At 37.5% G+C, this 17,424-nt stretch overlaps 1 protein-coding gene across 3 annotated transcripts; it reads left to right on the top strand.

Annotated features, from left to right (window-relative positions):
• The first annotated feature begins 1,864 nt into the window (after nucleotides 1–1,864).
• PIK3R1 (phosphoinositide-3-kinase, regulatory subunit 1 (alpha)) lies at nucleotides 1,865–12,622 on the top strand. 3 transcript variants are annotated; one of them, XM_008943607.1, is made up of 10 exons: nucleotides 1,865–1,880; nucleotides 5,446–5,548; nucleotides 6,222–6,320; nucleotides 6,439–6,619; nucleotides 7,077–7,202; nucleotides 8,210–8,352; nucleotides 8,630–8,806; nucleotides 8,940–9,008; nucleotides 11,375–11,545; nucleotides 11,993–12,622. In XM_008943607.1, the coding sequence occupies exons 1-10, from the start codon at nucleotides 1,865–1,867 to the stop codon at nucleotides 12,180–12,182; spliced, it is 1,275 nt and encodes a 424-aa protein (XP_008941855.1). In that variant the 3' UTR covers nucleotides 12,183–12,622. The 3 variants fall into 3 exon arrangements, with proteins under 3 accessions (XP_008941855.1, XP_008941856.1, XP_008941854.1); XM_008943608.1 differs by lacking the exon at nucleotides 1,865–1,880 and adding an exon at nucleotides 3,952–3,991 and having other exon boundaries at nucleotides 5,437–5,548; XM_008943606.1 differs by lacking the exon at nucleotides 1,865–1,880 and adding an exon at nucleotides 3,961–4,066.
• The last annotated feature ends 4,802 nt before the right edge of the window (nucleotides 12,623–17,424 follow it).

Genomic DNA, 17,424 nt, shown 5'->3' with positions numbered 1-17,424 from the left:
GCACGCCTGGCGGACCTGAGCAGCTCTGCCTCCTACGCCCTTTTTTTAGGGGAGAAATGCTGTATGCATAGAGGAACACCGTGTGTATGACTGCCAAAAACAGCCTGGCTGCGAGCAAAGCCTTATCTTTAATCTCCTTGTGGATACCTGCCTCTTTTAAAATCATGAACAGTTCCGTGAACTAGGTTTGGACTGTGTTTTCTCTTTTTCATCTATATGTTTCTGTATTGTGGCCCTATAAATCAAGAAGTGTTATCAGCCCCTTCTGTAATTTTAACAGTAAATAGGAGGCATATCAGTTACTGTCAGAAGTTGGATTAGTTCAGAAACAGGTTACCATGTCCATTTGAAGTAGACTGGAGCTTGATGACTCTGCTGCTTTACATTTATATATAGAGCTGACAATTGTTCAAGTAGGCAAAAACCAAAAAAGAAGGGGATTGTTAGAGGTGAAACTAATCAATCAACTGTAAAACATTTAAAATGTACTGTAGATATTTGAGATTTCAGTATTAGGAGCAAGTGGTATTTTGTAGCATAGGAGGATTGGGGGAGGTGGAGTGTTGGGGAGGTGAAAACATTTCAATGCCATTTGACTGCCATAAGGAGCAGAAGCAGATCTCAAGGAACACAGCTACTAGAAATTCTCACTGTTTCCAAGAAGTGGGAGGAAAATACTAATCCCCTTCTCTTCTTTCTCTGAATTAAATCTCGTGGTCTGCTTCTCCTTTCATTCTAATTTATTTCCTTGTAAAAGTATAGCTGGCAAAGTTAACCTCTATGGAAAGGGGAGCAGGCTCTTCAGCTGTTGCTCTGTTCCTTTAGCAAGTCAGATCTCCACCAAACACTAAGGCAAGAAAATACGTTTGACCTAAATTGCTCCCTCTCTGTACAGTCCCTTTTCCCACCTGCCTGCCCAAGAGATGAACAATCCTGATGTACTGGAAAACACGATGGATAACAGTCAGGTGTTTTTTCTACTATTTTCAGTTTATTGGAAATTGATAAAATGCCTCACAGTGTCATGCTAAGGGTCTTCAATCAGCACCTGTATTTGTGATCCAGCATGTGTAGGAGGGGATGCTGGGCTCGCAGGCAGGCTATTTGGCTTGCACAGGGCTGTTCTGAGAGATGCAGCTCCTTTCAAGGAAGGTTTTGATTCTGTTTTTTTGGTTGTTTCTTTTTCTGCAGTAAGAAAGAAGTTAGTCACTTCCTGTATTTGGGTGTTCGTGGTGCTTTTCTCAGCTTTAATATTGCACTCAGCAACCAGTGATAGATACTATTTTAAGGCCTCTTACAATGGTCTTCTCATTTACTTAGCTAAAATGAGAAAGCTAGCCCTGCGTTGGCCACTTGTTAGCTGATGACAACTTTTACTTTGAATCTGGCTCCCCCTCCCCCACCTGAAATCCCTGGCTCAGCAAATATTTGAACCTGCCCAAGTTAATCATGAAACTGAGATCTTTATCTGAGAGAGACGTGCAAGCTAGTGAGGGTGGTGTTTCTTTTTTTTTTTTTTTCTTTTTCACAGTACTAAAGTCAGGTTCACTTTTTAATGATGAACCAGAGTAAGTGGATACCTTCTGCACAGCACGGAGCTTTAAGCAGTTAAGAAGGGAGAGAAGGCTTGGATTTTCTCAGTGTGTGTTACAGCTTTTTTAGGGATTTTTATGAACATTGGTTGGAAAGCAGAGCAGTCTCTTTTTCAGAATTTTTTTTTTTTCTTCATTGCTTCAGAGAAGCTTCCTAGTAGAAGGAGGTTTGTGGAATTTTTTTAGGCAAGATTTTTATAGGATGAAACCAATTAATTTTTCAGGTTATTGGATTGTATTTTCAGGCTGTACTACAAGGGCAAGCATCTGTGATGCATAATTTACAAAGTAAGTGATTTTGAATTTCTGTGTGTGTTTTCTTCATTACCTTGTCTTCATCACCTTGTGGAAGTATTGTACTGTAAGTGATTACCAGGTAGAGCTTTCATGGTCTTAAGATACATGAATGAAAGTCAAGTACCTCGGTATCTCTCCAGGTTATATATAGGCAACAGGGAACCACCTGTCTGCCTCCTGTCTTTTCTTGCCTGCAAGCTAGGCTAGTCTGAGCTCAGCACTAACCTGATTATGCAAGTGTGGGCAGTCCAAAATTTGGCCACTGGTGAAACTCTGTAGAATAAATTTTTCCTGAAAGCCTTTATTCCATGGAATAAAAACATCTTACTGATCCCACATGAGACCTAAATGCAGCAAAGTAGTCTTTGTAGGAAATCTTTATAACCTAATTTAAATAATTACCTTGGCAACTGAACTGTTTGGGTAGTAGGTGGGCTAAACCTCCAAGTTCGGTGTTTGGACTTGTGTCTGGGATTATTTTAAGTATCCTGTTTCATTTTGGAAATGGAAGGAATCTTTGGAACACATCTACCTAAACAGGGAGGGGAGAGTCTACTTCAAAATTAATTTAAGCTTGTTAAAATGTAAAGCAAATTAGCATGCATTTTTTTTGTAGCTGTTGGTACTCCAGACATGTTCATGTATGTTAATGCTTGTCTCAGAGTAGTAAGCTGCTGAGAGGCGCAGGGGGGTTGAGGGTGGGGGCACACATGTGTGAAGGAAAGGATATAAACTGTGTTAATTTTTTTATTGAGTATTTGTGAGATAGAGCACATTTCAGCCGCACCAAGATTTCATATGATGTAGGCACAGATAGTTGCTATAGCTACTCTTTGTTGTGGTTATTTTTGGTATCTGGTTTTCTGCCCCCATAGATTATAGCAAGTATAAAGCTTTCACGTTGCTTTACATAGATTTTCTGCTCTAGAATTAAGTCTGTTCTGTGCATGTTTCTTCCAAGAAGGTCTGGGAGAGTTACAGTCAGCAATGGGGGGCATTGAAGGAATATTTCTAAATGGTAGGAGGACACTGATGACAAAAAGCCAAGTGAAGAATGAGACACTGACAAGGGACTCTTGCTTTTTAAAACAATTAACTTGATAAATATCTCAATGAGAACAGGGTAGAGAAACAGTGTGAAAAGGCAGACTAAATGTTGCTGTATCCTGAGAGACTGGCTTTTTATGTTCAGTAAAATCACTTTTCAAGATCTTGCTCAGTTTTGATTTTTTCCCATTGGTTAGACAAGTCTGATGTACTTGGTTTTTGGATTTTGAAATGAGTTAATCTAGATCAATTGGAATTGTATGTTATTATGGTATGATCAGGGGAGGAAGACATTTCTGCAATAAGCACGTTTTATATAATACTGTAAAGTATACAAGACCTGTGTCTCCATTAAAATAATAGAAGTCTTCATAGTTTAAAAACATCATCCTTATTTCATTATGTGGAGATGCGTATTTCATTACATGTGTAAAATGAGTGTGTAATGAACACACACACGCGCACAGAGTCATGCTCTTTTCCCTTCAGCATCTTTAATATGTACAGTAGGTCCAGAAGCCTTTTAAAGCTTTTTGAATGGTAAACTCGAGGCATCCAGGCAGGAGAACTGCAGCCGAGGTGTGCTCGACCTACTTGTAAGGGGAGCTGGGCTGTGTGTGTGAGCGTGCATCTGTTGAGTGGAGGAGCTGCGTGCTGCAGCGCATCAGCCCTTTGTCATCCTGCCAGGACCGGACCGTACCACGCTGCAGGGGCAGGAGAAGGGGCGAGAAGCACGGGCAGGCAGAGCCCACCGGCTCCTTTTGTTCAGCATACCGGGCTCGTGTTGCAGTTCTGCCGAACGCGGGTTCTTTCTGAAACCGAAATTGTTTGAAGATTAATGTAGAAGAAAATGATGAAACAGGAGTGGTCTGGTGACATTATTTTGACATGATTGGCTGAGGATTATGATGTAATAGGTTACAGTGCAGCCCCTCATAGGTTTTAAAATGAATTCCAAGACACCATTACAAAGAGAGCCTGACTCTTTTCTTGTATCTGAGCTTACTCAGTGAAACTCATACAAATGTACAATACTGTTTGGAATATGGAAGAACTGGATATAGAATATCCTAAGACAGATATAAGTTGTGGCACAGACTTGATGTTTTACATAGAAATGGATCCACCAGGTAAAACTGCAGTCTTATTATGGAAGACTTAATTCATTTTGGTCTTTACAATAACTGCTGAAAAATTTTTAGTAGATATATAGGATTTCTTTACTTTGTCATTTATACAACTAGTTTTTTCTTTTTTTTTTTTTTTTCATAAATTGGAATTGTTGTTTAGTGCATGATTATAGTGATTGGAATATTAACCTGTAGAAATAGCTGTCTGCTTACTTAATTAAATTTTTACTGAATGTACCTGTTTCTGTTTTGATTTTCTTCTGTCAGTTATAGTTGAATTTCTGCTGTTATATAATTTTTTTAAAAAATTATTTATTATTTTTTCTGTCTGTGTTCCACACTGTGATTAAAAAGATATGCTGTAGTAACACTTTAATTTCCTAAAACTGTGATTGCAAATCATTGTTTTGAACTGTTTGAGGAAAAACAGATTTTAAAATCTAGCTGTATTAATTGAATACCTGATATCACATCATTTTTTTCATATCCTATAAAAATAGTATGCTATCTTTATATTTATTGCAACTTTAAAAACATTTGTCTTTTGTGACCAGTCATAATATGCGGGACAGGGAGGTCCATAAGGAGTGATGTACTTACTGGAGAACTAAAAGAGCTGGTCTGATTTTTAATCCTGATTCCAGTGTAGTCCTCCTTGCTACTAAGTGAGGAGTGCTGCAGTATCTTCCTTGGCGTCCACTGGTATATGTGTGCAGCTTTGACATTGAGAAAAGGGGGATGTGGTTTTTTAATCAGTCCTGGCATTTGAAACATGGTTTATTCTGTAGAATGCTAAGATTAAGACAAGGGATATTTGGGTCACAGATGGGTTTCTTGAAGTGTTTTTCTGGTAAATCATCAGAGTGCTGAGGGTCACAGAACCCCAGTTCATCTTGCTAAAATGCACAGTATTGCTGTGGGTTTGCATATTTTATTACTCGGCTCCTGGGTGAGGAAGCAGCAGCAACATTTCTCTAAGAACATTACACAGGAGGTAAATAGAGAAATTTTACATGTTTTATTAGTTATATTCTCCTGAAGATAGTAGGAGAACGTAAAGGCAAACTTCAGCATTTTTTTTTTCCTAATACACTTTCTTCACAGAGAGGAGATGAGGAGGATTGTTATGTTTTGCTTAAAAGACATTATTGCAAGAGTAAATAGTTTCTGAAACAGTGCATCTTTTTGCTTGAATTATATTGTTTTCAGTAAAGTACCTTGATTCCTGTAATGTCTTTTAAAAACTGCTAGTGATGGAAAACTGTTTTGTAACTTTTGTTTTTTCCTCATTCGTGTAATAATGTGTAATTTTAAGGGATATATGTTCGGGTTCTCAATGAGTTATAATCAACTTTTTTTTTCCCCCCTTTCATCTGCAGCACTGCCTCCTAAGCCACCGAAACCTAATACTGTAACAAACAACGGCATAAATAACAACATGTCATTACAGGATGCTGAATGGTACTGGGGAGATATCTCAAGGTAAGTCAGCTCAAGACATGTTTCTTATGTTTGACTTTATGTTCTTGTTATGCTAATCTGTGTATATGTATTACAGTTAAGTATAGAAAAAAATTACATTTCTAAGAGTAATTTTTAGGATATTTTCCAACATAGACATGTTACCATTGGTGTTGCACCAAACACAACCAAAAAGTTACTGGCAGTCACTTAGAATGTAGTATGAGAAGTTATTGTTCTGTTACTTTAAGACAGCTATATGAAATGCTAGCGTGAAAGGAGAACACCAAGAAATAACTGTTTTCTTCTTGTCTTTCATCCAGAACCTCAAGTGTAGCACTACAGTTAACAAGCCAGATTAACAAGTGCTATATATTAGCAACATTTTTAACTGTACTATATATAGCTATGTTAGACCATCACTGACTGCTCCAATTGTTCAGGCTTGTATAAACAAGCAGCAAGACCTTTGCATGAATATAATTTTGTCCAGCAGTGAGAGGATGTAGAAAATACCATTTTTATATCCCAGTTGTTCTCCAGCAATGTTAAATAAGTTACTAAATAACTGTATTTATTACTACAGAGATCAAGAAGGCTTCTAAAACCCAGTTATTTTAAAACAGAAGAATTTACAGCACATAAATGAGTGAGAAGGAGCTGAAATGATTGGTTACTTTTGCTTTCATTTTAGAGAAGAAGTAAATGAGAAGCTTCGAGACACAGCTGATGGTACCTTTTTGGTACGAGATGCTTCAACCAAAATGCATGGGGACTACACACTTACGCTAAGGTAGGATTAGTTACACTAGGTCTGTAAACCTTGACAGTAAAATGCGTGTAAAATACAATGTTCTTTAGGATATAGTACCTGAAGCGTGTCTTAATTTTTCAACCAACTTTATTTACAGGAAAGGAGGAAATAACAAATTAATCAAAATATTTCATCGAGATGGAAAATACGGCTTTTCTGACCCATTAACTTTCAACTCTGTGGTTGAGCTAATAAACCACTATCGGAATGAATCTCTAGCCCAGTATAATCCTAAACTGGATGTAAAATTACTGTATCCGGTATCTAAGTACCAGCAGGTAATTTAGTCTATTTTCTTTGGTTTTCACTTAAACACAGAGAAATTACTGCAGACTAGGGAATCGTTTGTCATTAAGAACTGCAACTCTCTTAATATTTTAAAAAATAAAGTGGGTATAAAAATGGATATTTGTGTTTAAAATCAACTCCACAGTTTGCATATAAATAATTAAATTTTCAAATACTGCAGATACATTATTAAAAAGTAAACGTATGTTAATAAATATCCCACTCATCAATGATAAATATATAATTTTCAGTATAAGATGAGCATTTGGAATACAAAATAGGTTTTAGTCATTAATTTCTTACTTGCGTATTATGCATTTAGTATTGTATCTCTGTGTTGATGAAGGAGGAGTCACATTTACCTTGTAACTATATGGGCATTTTTAGGCATTTTTATCCTGAAAATCCGTGCAACATCTTTATCTTTCCTTCTGCACATCATTCCAGGATCAAGTTGTAAAAGAGGACAGCATTGAAGCAGTAGGAAAGAAACTGCATGAATATAATACCCAGTTCCAAGAAAAAAGTCGAGAATATGACAGACTCTATGAAGACTACACAAGAACATCTCAGGTGAGCTAGATTTGAAACCAAAGGGAGACTGGAAGACTTCTGCAGACGTAAAAAAAATATTACTGTAAATTTCATATAGGCATCTTCCTCCTCCTCTCTGCTGTCACCAATAGCATTCCCCAAAAGAGGAAACATATCTGATATGCTTGCTCAGTATAGTAGAATTGCTTACTCATGTTTGAACAGCCACCACCTGTAACCTAATCCACCATGTGCCAAGTCTGACATCTGCATACAAATCAAGCACAGAACTGTCTTGATTTACCAACACTTCTGCATACTGACCTCATCAAGCTGAGAGTTACAGTTCTCAAGGCACATTGGCAGGGAAGTATTGTATTTTATTACTGTTTTTTAAGGGTCTGGTGTCATCTATGCAGAGTAGAGACACGATGTGTGTAGGTACAGTGCAGGAATGAAAAGTACCTCTGTCCTGCTTTCAGCTTAATGAATTGTTAGCCGACTCTTGAAGTGCCAGTGAATTAATATAGTTTCACAGACCCAGAATCAAGACTGCTTCTTAAAATGTGCAGGCAATGCACCTAAAAATAATTCCAGAGAAGTGGAGGAGTGTGGTCAACTTGAACTAATGAACTAAAAATCTTGGCTATCCACTAGCTATGTAGCGGCAGGAGGATGGACTAGATGACCTCTTCAGACCTACCCAGACGATAATCTTACACGTATTTCAGAAAACAACATATGTCTCTAAGGACATTAGTTGGTACAAAGTGCAAAGTGCATTGCCACAAAGCTCTGATGATCACAAATAAAACTTATTTATACAAAACAAAGATTGGAGATACCTCTTTGTCTGGCGGTTTTTATTTATTGGAAAACCTCATCATGGAAAGCCTCATCATGGTAGCCTTTTGCACAGGCCTGCTTTAAAAGGCTCTGCAGGCAGAATGCGTTCTGGTAAAGAGATACTGAAGTCTTCTTTTACAAGACTATTGTCAAGACTCCCTCTTGTCTGATAACACCATAATATTTTTTTTTCCCCCCAGGAAATTCAAATGAAAAGAACAGCTATTGAAGCATTTAATGAAACAATAAAAATATTTGAAGAGCAGTGCCAGACACAAGAAAGATACAGTAAGGAATACATTGAAAAATTTAAACGGGAAGGAAATGAAAAAGAAATACAAAGGTCAGTATTTGTACGTACATTTCAAATTGCATGACTTTGACAAAAGCGGCAATGCAAAGTATAGATCTGTGTAAAACTAAGGCAAGATTGCAAGTTTAAAGTTGTTTAAAGTTGTGAACAAAGAAGCCTCAATGGATTGAACTTGCAAAATGTATAGATAACTACATCTAGGGTGATAATCTTAAGTTTTCCTAAGTGTTTGCACTACTGAATAGTTGATTATAAAGTTATGAATAAGACATCATCAGAGTGTAACTTACCACATTATTCCATGCAGAATTATGCACAACTATGAAAAACTGAAGTCTCGAATAAGTGAAATTGTGGACAGCAGACGTAGATTGGAGGAGGATTTAAAGAAGCAAGCAGCTGAATATAGAGAGATAGACAAGCGTATGAACAGCATTAAGCCAGACCTCATACAGCTGAGGAAGACAAGAGATCAGTACTTGATGTGAGTATCATTATGAATGAACATTTTTTCTTAAGTTTTATTATTATTATGATGATCATCATTACTATTATTATCATTATTGGTATCCAACTTCTGTGACTAAAAATTAATTTTATTTGCAATTTTTGTCCAGGTGGCTGACTCAAAAAGGTGTTCGTCAGAAGAAGCTAAATGAATGGCTTGGAAATGAAAATACAGAAGAGTGAGTATTAAAAGATTTGAATATTTCTGGTCTTTGAAATCGTCTTATGCCAGAGTGAAGTAAACCATATTTAGTTCCTGGATGGCGCAGAGGCTGTCTCAAGCCTAGGTCTCTCCGGTAACAATGCACACTCCCTGGCAGCCTGCATGATGCAAGTATGGGAAAGAACTCGGTTGCACCCCCTGCTCTCCATTACTCGGGGAAGTGCATAATTGAGCCACTACAGCAAAGCGCTGGAATGTAACCTGTGTCTTTATTCTTATCAGCAAAATGAATATCACAAGGTGTTAATATCTTACAGTGATGCCCTTAGAAGTGTGGATAAATAGCTCAGAAGGTGTCTCAGACATGGACAGGCTCCTCCCAGATTTCAAGCATTGGTACCATGGTGCTATCTAGTATAATGGTACCCACACCCACATCATGGTTTCACATTGTTATTGGAGATTATAAAATGGTATGTGCTGAGCAGTGGTCCCCCTCTGGTTTTGTGGTCTATTTAATTTTTCTGGGAAATGGCAGAATAGTATTCTGGCATTTCAAGCAATTCAGAACCCTACAGGTTCTGACAGGGGCTCAGCGAATGAACATATTTTATTTAATTCTTGGGAAAAAAACAAAAAGCGCCTTGGTGCATGGGAATGTAGACCTAATTTAAACAAAAGAAAACCACAAAATAATACCAAAAATGTAGTAACGGTGAAGAATGAACACATAGAATAAGAAAGTTATCTGAGTAATATTGGTATCAATATTTTTCTGCTTGTGTAGTTTCTTGTACGTGGCTTTTACACTCACTGGCTGAACACAGAGCAAAAGACAATGACTGTTTAGTGGATTTAGATGCTAGCCTTGTCCACATCTGTTTTAATTTGTCTTGGCTTATTGAGTCTCCTACTGTTACCCTGTGCTGTGGCTTCACTGGTAGAAACAGGGGATAAAAACAGCATAAACATTTTAAAGCCATATTTACTCAGTCTTAGCACAGCTCAGAGATGATATGATGGAGACTATCTAGGCAACTCTTTCCTGTAGTACTTCTATCACATAAACAGCAGACAAAGAACAATGCCAGGCCATGGTTTTAGTGTAGCATCAAAATAGTGAAATTGTTTAAAGAAAAGCTTCCTTTTCCCTCACTCTGTGACTCCCCTGGCCAGTAAGTCTAGTAAGTGCTCATGTTTCTGCTGAAAAATTGAACTTTCAGAATATGACTTTTTCCCTGAAGTTGTAATAGAGAAAAAAAAAAAAACAATATAATGATAATCAGGAAAAACAGAAATCACTTTTGCTACCTGCTGGTTGAAAATAGAGTCTGTGCTGAAGGTGTTTAAATATAATGCAGGACAAAGGAGTACAGTAGTATACGAGACCTAGAAAGAGTGACATCTGAAACAAAAGAACTCTTCTTTGGAAAAATTAAGTTCTATGAGATTGCTGATTTCTGTAGACTACTTTGAGCATCTTCAGAAGGACAGAACTGTGGATGAATGAGAAGTCAGGTTTTCTTTGACCAAGTAAAAACTGATTAAAAACCTGTTACATAGAGAATATACATTAGCCAAAGGCAAAGTGGTTACAAGTTGAGCAGGAGAGGCAGGGCCTACCAGTGCAGGCTGCTGGGGGAGTGGGGAGCTTTAGAACTGCAGAATATCAGTGGTCCCCACAGAGCTGAACCAGGGACATCTTTTTTTTCATGGTTGGCTTTAGCTCAGAGGACTCGCTGTAACTCTGAATCAGCTGTGTAGTTTGTGGCTGTTTTGGTAGAGGAGGCTCTATGTTACATGCTCTTCTCATAATCTAGTTATATGGAGAGGGAGAAGGAGAGGGGCAGGGGCAGGGAGAGGGACAGGGAGAGGACTCTACTATTCCATGCTTTCCACAAAGCCATCTCCCCTATAAATAATTTATCTGTCTACCTGCACAACTGCTCATGGCTTTCCCAAGCAGCAGTTGGTATATTGCATGATTTTTCACTGCTGACCAAGGGTTCTGATCTTTGGAAACGAAGCTGACTCAGAGGGTATTGATTTCCTTGGGCTTGCTGTTTACCAAAACAGTAAGCTACAGCAGCTGTACTTAGGTACTTACAGCAGATTCTGAAACATTAGAATAACACAGCATCCTTTTATATCCTTCCTTAGATACATGAGTGGTTTTAGAAGAAACAAGAACTAAAACTTATATTTTATTTTTATTCAGTTTGAACAGTGCGGTATTACATGGCTTACATCCTAGTTTTATCAGGGAAGCATCCTACTAGCCACTGACTTTTTTTTTAAGTAATTTGAAAGTGGGACTTCTTAAATTTATGGATTTTGCTCTGCTTTGTGTTTCACAAACACATTTTTGTCATATTTAAACAGCCAATATTCTATGGTAGAAGATGATGAGGACTTGCCCCATCACGATGAGAGAACATGGAACGTGGGAAATATCAACAGAAGCCAAGCTGAGAATCTGCTGCGGGGAAAGCGAGATGGAACATTCCTTGTTCGGGAAAGCAGCAAGCAAGGCTGCTATGCCTGCTCTGTTGTGTATGTATCCCAATTCGGGGATGAAGTAACCAACTTTTGAGGCACCTACCTTGAGCAAGCGGCAGATAGACACTTGTATGTGTATGGATCCTATTCGGCCTTTGGGCCTAGAAGCAGACAGACAAGTCCTAAGCCCATCCTTACTGCTGCTCCATTTCTTACATGTCTCAGACCTGTGCCACTCCCACAGATGAGCCTCATGCAGAAGAAGGGAAGACAAAGCATGGATGCACTCCTTCCTGTGCATCTGCTAAGTTCTGCCTATCTCCTGCCTTCCTAAGCTAACACAGCTTCTGGGGATTTGGGTTAAACCTAGGCTTTTACCATTATCCTGCCATAGAAGGCGGGAATTCTATGCAGAGACTAGCATCTTAAGATTTACTGCCAATATCTGGCTTAACTTTACTGACAAACTAAAAACTGTTGTTTTTTTTTTTTTCTCTTTAGGGTGGATGGAGAAGTAAAGCACTGTGTGATAAACAAAACACCTACTGGGTATGGATTTGCAGAGCCATATAACTTGTACAACTCACTCAAAGAACTGGTGCTACATTATCAACACACATCACTGGTGCAGCACAATGACTCTCTCAATGTCACACTAGCATACCCAGTATATGCACAGCAGAGGCGATGAAGATCTTAATACTCTGGGTTATTTGGTTTCTTTCTAAAGAAAAGATGTGACAACACTGAGGCCTCTGGAGAGAAAAGGCTTCTTTCAGCCTTACTCAAGAATTTGAGCTGCAGTATCAAAGCTGTCTGTCTTCAGATGGGACTAGAGCTTTTCTTCACAACTGCAGTGGGAGAGATCACAGTATAAAGCTGTGAACGTATGTTTCTAATCTGAAGTGCTTTTGTTTTTTTAATTAAGAAAACGAGAGAGAAATCTGAACCTGATCTCACTGCAGGGACATAGAGGCCTTTAACCATGGTGCTTGTTTACGACCACTTCTGAAGCTTTACCAGCTAGAACATTGGACTGTCCAGACACAAGGTATAAGAGGTCTTTGGCATTCGGTTATTGGAATCTCATGGTCACATCCTGACTTGGATTTGGTGTTGCTGCACTCAGTGGATCCAGACACACAACATTGGGGATTTTTTTTTTTTTTTTGTTTGTTTCTGGTGAATGATATGTAGCAGAATGGCACTTTCATTTTTAAGGGACACTTTAAAAGGACTTCAATTACGGTGTGTTGTTAAGAGTAATTGTAATAGCAAAGTGCCAGGAAGTGTTTTGTTTAGACATTTAAAAATCCTGTTTCAGGAATATATTTAAGACTGAAGAAACAGGACTTTCAATGGCATACAGTATATAATAATGTACATAGTATTGGATGACTAACTATCATTGATGGAAACTATCAATACCAAACTGCTTCTCTTTTCCCTTTTCTGTTTGCTGAAAGCTTCTTTCTTAGACCATGCTATGCAATACTGAATTTTCTTTGAGCTGTAATCTTCTCTCAAACGTATTTACAGGTTAAGCTTGTTTTTCTAGTTTCCTTGTCTTTTTTCTTTCTTTTGCCTGGGAATATTTTTCCTGACAATTATTTTTTGGTTACTCATTTTGTTGTTTGTTTTGTTTTGTTTTTCATGTACAGGAAGCCAGCAAGAGTTGGCTTCAGAATTAAAACTATGAAATATTTTACAGTTTTCTTTGTATAGAGTATTGAGCTACTGGCTCACAGTTTTGAAAGTTCATAATTTTTTTTTGACTAAATATTTTGTTGGGCAGTGCCTGATAAGCTTCAAAGCTGCTTTATTCAATAAAAAAATATATGAACCTTACAAAATATAACTGAGTCCAACAATATTGTTTCAGAAATATCTTTAGAATACGGTACCACACTATGTATGCTTCTTGAAGCATTTTGAACTTCTATTGTGATTGTCTTTGTATTTCAGAGACAAAAAATGGTATATCCTTCTCTGATAGTGGTTGCAGAAAAAAAACAGGAGAAATTTGGCTACTGGGGTAGATAGTTTGGATCTCAGAATTAATCACTCTTCACAGTAAATAAATGACTTCTTGACCTACTGTGGCAGAAATTTTGTCAGCATGTAAAGGTATTTTCATTTCATATGAAGGAAGTTTCTCTAATCTGTTGCCTAGGTTTGTTTTTTGTATTAGTATTGTGGAAAAAGAAAAGCTCCTGACTTTACTAAGAATAAGTAAATGTTTGGATACAACGTAGAGCTAATTAAGACTGGAAAATGTCAGTTTTGAAAATTATTAGGCTATCATATTTAACATTATGGATTTATTCTCGCAAGTTTGTAGGCCGTGGCAGCATCCAAAGTGAACATTTAAATAATTTCAGGCACCAGACATACAAAATTATGGTTTAGTTAAAGGAAGCAAATACGTGAATCCCACTAAAGCCAACTTATTGGTGATTCTGGGATAATTCACTGCTGGTAGTTTGCAATGTTTATTTATTGTCCTGACCACTGAAAAAATTCACACATTGCAGATCGATTAAATAATGAAGTTCAGAGAAATCTTGGAAAAGTTTTGACTAAGCAGACACGGTTTTATTCTTCCCCCAAGATGCAAAGGCAAGACCCATTACTATTAAAGAGAGTTTCACACAGAATCAAAAGAGTAAGAGCCATGGAGTTCTCTCATAATAGCTCAATTTTGGAGATACATGTGTTTTAATTCAAAGTATGCAGTGCTTGTTGAGCTTTTGGAAATAGTAAATTTGTCATTCTCCAGTCATTTTTATATTATCTTTTAATTTTACATTTTTCCTTAATTTCTGAGGCTGTAAGGCTTTTGATTTTATTTTGATTTTGTGCTCTCTTTTTGTTTTTGGTAAGTTGTCTTTGCTTTCCTGTAGATGTATTTTCTTACTAGAATTTATATCAAGAAACAAGATTCAACCAACATTAATGTTTCAAGATAGACACCACTTAAAAAATTACTCTGATTATTTTTTCTGAACAGAAGTTTAGTCTTCATCCCTTCCCTTCCTCATTCCACACTCTTTTCAGGCCTGTAGTACCACGTAAATTTGATTTGCTAATAACTGGTTTTTACTATGAAAAGCACCAACAATTATTCTAGCATGTCAGTTACACTACTGGGCTTGAAGTTACAAATTAGTTCAATATACAACAATCTAACACGTGTAGCAATCCAGGATATTCTTTGGACATATCTTAATTTTTGAATGTTAAATATTTTAAGAGTTAAATTGTATTTTTTTTTTCTCTATAAGCAAACTATATGTAATCTGAATTGATGTTTCACATAGCATTTGTCAAGAAATTTTATCATACTTAAGGCATTTGGATCTAATTTTCTTCATATTAAGAAAACCTCTGCTATGTCAGTGGGCCATATCCTTAGCATGCCCAGCCCAGTATGGTATATTATTTATTCCTTTTGTGCTGTACAGCTTCTCTTCATTTGTGGTTGTAGCAGAGAAAAAAAAAAATAGTGTGTGTGCAAATTTGGCACTTGCTTTTCTTGCACAAGCAACAATGAGAAATAAGCACTATGTTATGGGGATCAATGCTTAGGGCTTCTTAAGGGGATATTCTGCCTACACAGGGGCTGTGCAATTTGCGAGGATCACTTAGGCCCTCAAGTTGGCACAAGTGGATTTTTTTTGGTACTTACATATTGTGTGGCCTCTGCGTTTCCCTCCCTCCTCAATGCACAGAGCTGAGTCCTGCCAAAGGCCCTATTCACTGCAGAGTTGTTTGTCCCTAGTGTTCCATATCGTTCACTCTAGTTTTGATTTGATCTCAAACAGGCTAATGCAGAAAAAAGCATGTGGATGTAACTGAAGAAACACAGTGCTTTTTTGTATTTCTATTGACATGTTGGTTTTCTGTCTAAAAATAATTAAAGGATAAGGGGTTTTTTTTTGGTTTGGGGAATTTTTTGTTTTATTTTAAATCCCCGAGTTATGCTGCACTCTAGCAGCACTTTCACAAGGCCTTTGAAAGGTATGAAACGTAACACAGAGAACCAACAACCACAAGCAAAATTAAGAGTTTTCCTTAAGTTGAAATTTGAATTTGCAGCTTTGGGGATGTGTATCTGTGCATATGCGTGCCCACTTGCTGTGTTTATGTATCAGTAGATCCCAGTATAGGTGCATTTTCACCAAACATTATAATTTTGCTGGATTCATTAAGTGATATCATTAGCTTTGTTTGAAGACACACACACACACTAGACCTTTGTGGGTACAGCATGTTTCCAAATACAGTTAGAAAAATGAGTTTCTGTGTTGTTGGATATTTTCTTAAAAAAAAAAAAAAGCTTGTCTGTATGGTTCAGTTATCTAAGAAATCTTGTAAAGCAATCTGTAAAACCAAATCTTCAAATTTTCTATTTGGTGTCAACTGTTCTGTAGTGAAGAAATGGCTTTGTCTTGTAATTGGCAATGAAATAATAATGCTTGGGACAACATTCAGATGCTTCTAATGGGGAAAACTGCCGATTTTCACACAGTGCTTTTGCTATGCATGGTATTAAGTTGGGAAAGTGAATCCTGATAGTATTCTTTTTTCAGGGTCACTTTAGAAATGGGCAGCTCCAAGCACAATGCCTCCCATGGGACAAGGCTCCATAATGCAGCATTTTATGTAGAATCATGTTGTGTTTACTGCAGTTGAAGACTAAACTGGATTGTCGCAGTTGGCAATGTCACATTGCACTTGTCCTACTGAGATTGCATTAGCTGCCCAAGATGCTGCTATTTTTTTTCATTCTTATTTTTAAAAATAAAGCTCTGTTCTGTTAAATGTCTTTAAAACATTAAGATTATGTTGGTTTAAAATGGTCTTTGAGGAGGTGGAGGGTAAGGTGGGTTGTAAATTGCCTTTACAAGGCAACAATGAAAACACACCTCCTTGAAATTTTGTTCAAGCTATAGAATTGATGGAGCTGTGTCTTGTTTTTAAGTTGCTTTAAAAATTGTAATAAGTCTTCAAGCAGAATAAAGATTGTTTTGAAACTACATTTCAGTTTTTGAGGTGTCAGTAAGGATTGAGATGTCTATTCACCAGCATCCTTGGCTGACTTTTCCTGTCTATATGTGGCTTACTTCGAAAATGAGACCCAAATGGTAACTTTATTAGAGGAAACTAGGGAGAAGATAATTTCAGCTGAGTCACAACCATCCTATATATTGGACTGAGTGGAGTAGTTGAGTAGCTCCAAAATAGTTTTGTCTCAAACAGGGCCAAAATTACAGTTCTGTTCATCATACTCTTCCAAAAGCACTACAATATTCCTGGTCAGTGATCTGCCTCTTACACTGCAGATGAAGTTCCAGTTCTTCTGAAATGAGTGTCAGTTTTGTCACTGATTTCCATGAAGCTGGCCTATCGGCCTTTGTAGCTAGAGGTCATTTGTAAGCTTCTTGGCTGCATCTAATTGTGCAAATGAACATGAGAATAAAGCAGGGGGGTTGGGGAAGACTGGACAAGACCGATTTCTGAGTATTGTTTTCTTCCCTTCATTTATTGGTATGTCCTATCTGATTTCTTCAAGCTCATCCATAATCTTACTCCAGGAGAGGTCCTTCAGGGAAGTCAGCCAGCAACTCTGGAAGCAGAAGGAGATTCTTATACCCCTTTTGCCCAAAGTCTCCATTCCAAAATCTGCCCACAGTTTGCTTGCGGTAGTCATTTAATACCACCTGACTGAGGTATTCAGGTAGCATAGGCTTGAAGCTATTTTTAATAATCACAGCATTGTCACTGGTCCTTAGAGGTTCTTATAAGTAACTTAGACTAAAGACTATTACCGTACTTTAGCTTACTTAATAGAAAGTGGCTTGAGATTTCTGATGAACGTACCTGCTGCAGTTTTTCTCGGTAAGCCGATTCTTTTAAACAAACACTGAGTT

This window comes from Merops nubicus, unplaced genomic scaffold, assembly GCF_000691845.1.
Source record: "Merops nubicus isolate BGI_N331 unplaced genomic scaffold, ASM69184v1 scaffold29007, whole genome shotgun sequence".
In the NCBI taxonomy this organism is placed as follows: Eukaryota; Metazoa; Chordata; class Aves; order Coraciiformes; family Meropidae; genus Merops; species Merops nubicus.
Note: the sequence above shows the minus strand (reverse complement) of the source record. Positions and strands in the feature narration are given on the sequence as shown.